Raw genomic sequence first — 6,964 nt, forward strand, 5'->3', positions numbered from 1 at the left:
TATATATATATTTAGAATTCAGGGAGACTCAGCTTTGACAAGACTCCCGATGCTCACCTTCACTCTCACACCATTCCAGGAATGCCAGAACTCGGGCGTTTCCCTGGCACGACAGGTAGTCTTCCAGTAACAAGGGGGCAACTGAGGACAAGGTCACAATTGCATGCAGCTGTAACTCTTCGTATTGTGCTGCAGACCATTCCATTACTTTGTGCTTCTCAGGCTTTTTAACATACGTAAGTAAAGCCAAAACCACTTTGCCATCAATTAATAGCTAGGAGAAAGAACAAAAGACACTTTGTTAGAAGCTTAATTAATAATTTAATCTAAGAAAATTAAAGAGATCAAATCTGGTATGTTACTGATGGACATTTCAAAATATTTCTTTCTAAATATCACATATTTGGCAGATACAAAAAAACCCCACAGAAACAATAACCCCAAACAAAATGGTAACAGTAACAGGTAATTAATTACTTTGTCTAAACTACATATGTAATTTAGTTTCTGCTTAGGATGAAACCATGTAAATAGAAAGTTTGAAGCAAAGGAACCTTGGCATTTTTCCCCCTCTGTCTTTTTCAAAGGAATTTTGGGGGGTGCAGGGGGTCAGCCTCAAGCTCTTGCGCATGCTACGCAGCACTCTACCAACATACTATACCCTAGCCCTCAAAGGAAACACTTCATAGACTCATTGTATGCCATAAAAGACAATTTTATCTGAGAAAGGACTGCAGCTAATCTTTAATCACATACAAAATAACTTATACAAATGTTTCATCAAGTGAATGTCAGTTGGCTTACAAGCTGTGTTTAATTATATTCCTAGTACTTTAAAATTTTCTTCAATCTAGTATTTCAATACAAAGAAGAATGCATAGCTCTTATAAAATGACAACAGAGGTAATATAGCTGATTTTTTAAAAAATGTATTTAGGGCAGGATCTACAGGGTCTCCCTACACAAATAGGACTTGTAGTGATACTCCTGTTTTTCAGCCTCCCAAGCGCTGGAATTACAGGTATGTGCCACCACACCCAGTCTCAATCACCATGTAGTGCGCCCTGGGGACGGGGCCGGCGCGGCATGCGGGGCATCAAACCCCGGGCCCCTGAATCCGCCTAAGCAGGTGCTTTAATCTGCTGAGCTATCTAGCCAGCCCTGTGATATAGCTGATTCTGATTGATTATAATTATAATGACTGAGTATAAAATATGTACAATAATATACTTAGTTTTACATTGTCCTATAGATTTTTTCCAAATAACAATTATTAATTTTCCTAAATTCTGTGAGTTTAATATGTGAAGGATGTAAGCTTTAGAGTTGAGAAAAAGGAATAACTCTTCCTTCTAGCAACACTGCGAGAATTAAGTGAACAATAGTTCTGAGGGGCTCTGCGAACTGCAAATGATTCCATGCGTTACCACCATGATAACAGACTCTGATCTCTGTGAAATGTTCAATCAACTAAAACTGGCTTACAAAGCATACGGCAAATTTTATTTATTTTCTTGTGCTCTGTGATTTTCAGTTATACAATACTCTGATATAATAATAAACCATATTTTATGGAATGATTTTCTACTTGGTATTTAGAAAATACATTAGGATCTATACATAATATATCTTTAATAACAATAATAAAGTTATAACTCTTGGCATAATTGCTTTTCCTAAGCATATTTTTTTCTATGTATTTCTCAAAGTGGCTACACACACCAAGAAAATGGTGGGTTCTTTAGATCTTCACCGTGATATGTTATCCCCAGGTGCAAAGTGAGCTACCTGGAATTTAGAGAAACTTAAAAACTTCTTTGAGGACATCTTCATAAAAAGCAACAGCAGTGGAATTCTGCCTGCCTAAGGCCTTACCATAGTGCACTATATTACACTTATATTATCAGTGTTGATATGAATATAATGAATTTCTCTTTATTTTATGAAAAGGAAAAGAGCTTTAAAGAGTTTTGGACTAAAAGGAAAATTTAATTGACATAGTAACTAGGCTGATAGACATGAAATATACTTTTCTGTGCATTTAGGGTCTATGAAACCTTCGTCTCAACCTCACAAGAGCCCTGTGAGCACCGCACACGTGTCCTGATCTTTCTTCTACAGAGAAGAACTGAACTTCTCTGGAAGAACAGGTAATCTGCTGAGGCCGCACAGTCAGAAGGTGCTGAGTGACAAGTGAAATTCAGTTCCAGCGCTCTTCACATCTCATCATGCTGTTATACAGGGAGTGAAGCACTAAGTTAATTTATGAATAATCAAAAATTAAAGATATTAGGCTTATAGAAAGAAAAAGTGGGTTCAAGTTGGTTGTGGTGACACATGCTTGCAATCCCAGTAATCTGGGAGGCTGAGGCAGGAGGATCACAAGTTGGGCAATTCAGTTAAAACTTGTCTCAAAATAAAAAAGTTAATGGCTGAGGACACAGCCCAGTATAAAGGCCCCTGGGTTCACACCCCAGTTCCAAGAAGAAAACAGAAAAAGCAAGTTCATAAGGGATTGAGATCAGTGACACAGAGGCTAATGACTTAATTTAGCTTTAAATTGCCCCTTATCGGACATAAGTAAGACTTGTATGTGAAAACATCATGTTGTCTCCTTAGTGTGACATCCTGAGAGACAAAATGGAATCTGAAGGGTACAACAGATACTAGGAAAAGGGAATGAACTTATTCAAAAAGAAAAAGTTACTGAGTTGAGAAGGAACAGGAGAGGGAGTGGGGGAATGAGATTTATCTATTTATGTAAGCAGGATGGTTTGGACGACTGTACTGTGCATTTCTGCTGGTCTATGGAAAGGAGCAGATAATACTTAATTTGTTTTATCTCCTTTTTATTTTTTGTGCTTTTTCTCTTCTTAATTTCTTATATACTTCTTTCTTTTTTCTTCTTCCAATTTTGAATGCACATATCTGGTAATGTGAATAATGGGTTGGAAGGTAATACTATGTATTGCAGCAAATACTGTGAAATTCATTACTTTGTTAAGTAAAATTCTGTATCATTTATAATTTTTCTGTTTTAATACCATTTTTGTCCTGTCTTTAAAAAATAAAAAGTAAGAAATAAATTGCCCCTTGTCATTATCATCAGAAACTAACTATTTAATTGCATGGGCCCTGAATGAAATTCTCTCATTTGATGTTACCTTATTCAGGAGTCCTAAATACTCATATATCAGTAAATCTCTTAGTTTCTGCTGTTTTTCTTGGTTTAAATCTACTTCATGTTTATTAACAGGTAAAAAAGTCTGTTCTCTTGTTTCCTGAGACGAGGGTCTCACTCTGCCTTGAACTCACTATACATCCTATGTTGGTCTTGAACTCACAGTGATCCTCCTGCTTCAGCTTCCCCTGGACTGGGATTATAGGTATGAGCCACTATGGCAGGTACATGTTTTTTAAAAAGCTGAAATTCAAAGCAAGAGGAGTTTATTATTTTTTATGATAAAGATATGGATTGATGAAATATTTAGTCATGACTTTGAAAAGATTATACTATAAAGTAAGATATCTGTATTTTCTTATTTCATTTAATCTTTACCTGTACAGCAGGCAAATCTTTACATAAGATCACAATTATATTGAATAACAATTTCTTCAACTCAAAATCTTCATAGGAATTAGAAAGTTTAAGACCTTTTACCAAAGGGTTTTGACTCTTCACTGTAAAGAAAAAAAATAAAATAAAATGATAGACAACCCACATTAGAACAATTACCAGAAGTTTGAAGTTACATATTTTTTTACCTTCATTAAAAGTTGTAAATAGGATCAGATCTCTTGTAAAGCCACATTCCTAATATAAAAACACAAAACATTCAGAAAGATGAATTATTTAGGATGGACACTCTGTTTACCTATTATTTACTCCATTTATGAAATTTATAAACTGCAATTTATTTAAATTTATAACCACTAATACTAGTAAGAAAATAAAAGCACATAGACTTGTACTTCACTTTACATTTACTTCCATAGGTTCTAAGAAGTATTTTACATTATCCTGTAAATATATTGCAGGATACAGTTTAAAATTTAGTAAGAACCCAAAGTGCATTTGGCCTATAAGGTTACTTTAGAGCTTGCCTGGCAAGCGCAGGGTCCTGAGTTCAATCCCCAGTTCCGGAAAAAAAAAAAAGTGGTTCATTATCTGTATCCGTAAGAGAACCAATAGATTCTGAAGGGGAGTGAGAACTCTGAAAAATGCAAATGGCACTATGCAAATTCCTATTCTCCCCTTTAAAAAGAGAGCAGATTCTACTTTGTATCTTGTGGGACACTAAAATCCTGAGTAAACCTGAAGTCTTAGTGGCCTGAAGAATCAGACAACAGAGACAACCACAGCAACAGGACAGTAAAGGGTAAGATCCCTTAAAGGACAGAAGGATGGAGGGGAAACTCCAATTTCTGAATACAAACTCTTCTCAAGCCTCTGGCTGATGCCTAGCTGCACAAGTTCAGAGAATTCTCAGGTAGACAATAGAACTGGGATCTGAACTCTTCACCACAGGCATGTGTAGACTGATTATTATGTTTTGTGTCTAGATGTCCTCCAAAGCCTCACGTGTGGGGCTGTTACACAGGTGGCTGAACCTTGAGTGTGTGATGCTGGGATTAAGGATGTCACTCCACTGACTGGATTAGCACTGCGCTAATCCTCATAAACTGGATACAATACAAGGGACAGAAAGAGGGTTGTCTCTCCTCCCTCACTGCTTTGCTACCCCCTGGGCACCACAAACAATTCACCTCTGTGATGTCTGTCTGCCATGCCACCTTGCCTTGAAGCCAGCCAATTATGGACTGAAAGCTCTACCGCTACCCACTCTGAGCCATGTAAACCTTACCCCTTTAGCATTGGGTATCAGGTCTTTTGTCTCAGCAACAAGAAAAGTAACCAAGAAACTAGTTAAATGCTTATTAATAATAAAAAGAAAAACTGTTCTTCAGAGTAGTACATCAGAACCTACAGGGAAGATGCTCATACTGAATGCAAACACAGCAAATCTCTGTACACAAACAGAAACTGTCAAACGAAACCAAAAGGAAATCATAAAACTGAAAAGCACACCTGAAATAAAAAATATACAGGATAGGATTAGTACCAGAAAAAAGGAGTCAGTGATTTTAAATATTTATGATAATATAATTAGTAATAGTAAATGACTGAAGAAAGTAGGGGCCGGGGAGATGGCTCAGTAGGATAAGCGCTTGACTGGCAAACGCAAGGATCTGAGTTCAATCCCCGGTTCAGCAAAAAAAAAAAAAAAAGAAAAGAAAGAAAGTAAACAGAGCCTTACAAACTTGTGTGACATTATCAAAATGTCAAGCATACAAGTAATTGAAGCTCAGGAATAGAGCTGCCTGAGAAAGGGGTTTTAAAAATGTTTAAAGAAACTCCTGACATTGCCAGTCCTTTGGATAACCCACTGCTGTTATGGACTACTGGACTATATTGGAATATTTTGCTGAATTCACGCACCTACAATATGTAAATGACAATGAAATACCCATCTCTGACAAAACCAAACAGAAAAAGGGGACACAAATGAAGGACCTTTTTGTATCTGTATATTCAAAATAGTTAGGATAGATATACAGCTACTTTCCCTTAATTCAATGAATAGAAAGATTTGTACTAATAGTGTTTGTGGACAGGATATCATGTCTGCATCTTGTACTATCAATAACCAATAAGAAGACAACAATATGCAATGCATTAATTATTGAAACTGTCCTACTAATAACAATGAGACGGTTTTAAAACTGTCTCATTGTTGTTTCTCAATAAAATTATTTAAAAAAGAGGTATCATTGACATAAAAATTTTATAAATTTAAGATGCTCAATTTGATATTTGGATATATGTACATGGCTAGTGACAAGATGTAGTTCTATGGAGCTGGGCGCACAGCTGGTGGAGCCTGGAGGGCTGTATGCTTGGTACAGAATCATTTTCCCATCAGAGGGAGTAGGTCTGAGGGGTGAGTGTTTGAAGGAGAACTTAAAATTTAAATTTTTTGATACGTTTTAGAGCCTTTAAAGACTGCCTGTATCATTTTTATAAACTTACTTTAGAAAAACAATGTTTAAAGAAATCATGGTCACTAATTCTCCCTATTTGGTTAAAGACTTAAATTTATCTGCCGAAGAGCTCCATAGAACACAAACAAGACAAATATGAAGGCGATCACACCTGGGCACAACTTCTGGAAACAAAGGTAGAGTAAATACCTCAAACACAGCCAGAGCAAAAATAGCCAGACATGTTGCACATGGGCAAACAATTTGAAATAATAAGCACTTCTCATCAGAAAAAATAGAGCACAAATTAGTGGAACATAATATTTAAAGTTCTACAAAATTTTTTTTCAGTCTAGAATTCTATATTCAGCAAACACACTTTTAAGGATGAATGTGAATTAAAGATATTTTCAGATAGACGAGAACTAAGAGACTGCTGAGAGCAGCCAGCAGATTTGCATAACAAGAAATGGTAAAGGGAATTCTTCCAGGGAAAAAGAACTGGTGCTGGCTGGAGACTCGATCATCAGGAGAAGAAGGAAAGAAAAGCCTCTACAGGGTAGCTCTGTGTGTGAATGATAAAATATGAGGTGGATGGAAATTTTCCAAAAGCATGGAAAGGACTGGCACAGTAAAAGTATAATGGTGGCCATCATGTCATTCCAATATGACTTGGCACTATAAGAAATACATAGATATTACAACATAATTTAGGACTTCCGGCTCCCATGCCCACCATCGCCACAATTAAAATTAATGCAAATTGACTTATACTTACAATCATTGGTGCTCCCCGGTTTTGAGCTATAATTGTAGTGATCACTAATATATCATTTCTAAGTTGGCGATCATAATGACTAAAACCTCTCATGAACAGATTTTTAAATACTTCCTTCAGAGTCCTAGAAAATAAAGCAGTATT

At 36.2% G+C, this 6,964-nt stretch overlaps 1 protein-coding gene across 1 annotated transcript in view; it reads right to left on the reverse strand.

Annotated features, from left to right (window-relative positions):
- Positions 1-6,964, reverse strand: part of Cfap69 (cilia and flagella associated protein 69) — a 71,687-nt gene that overhangs the window by 25,215 nt on the left and 39,508 nt on the right. Inside the window, exons 9-12 of the mRNA XM_023707129.1 lie at positions 6,821-6,944; positions 3,766-3,814; positions 3,560-3,681; positions 58-274 (exon numbers count right to left, since the gene is read on the reverse strand). Of these exons, the coding sequence (XP_023562897.1) occupies positions 58-274; positions 3,560-3,681; positions 3,766-3,814; positions 6,821-6,944 (512 nt within the window). The remainder of the gene's footprint in view (positions 1-57; positions 275-3,559; positions 3,682-3,765; positions 3,815-6,820; positions 6,945-6,964) is intronic.

The sequence above is a fragment of the Octodon degus genome, unplaced genomic scaffold (assembly GCF_000260255.1).
Source record: "Octodon degus isolate 3935 unplaced genomic scaffold, OctDeg1.0 scaffold00281, whole genome shotgun sequence".
Lineage (NCBI taxonomy): Eukaryota > Metazoa > Chordata > Mammalia > Rodentia > Octodontidae > Octodon > Octodon degus.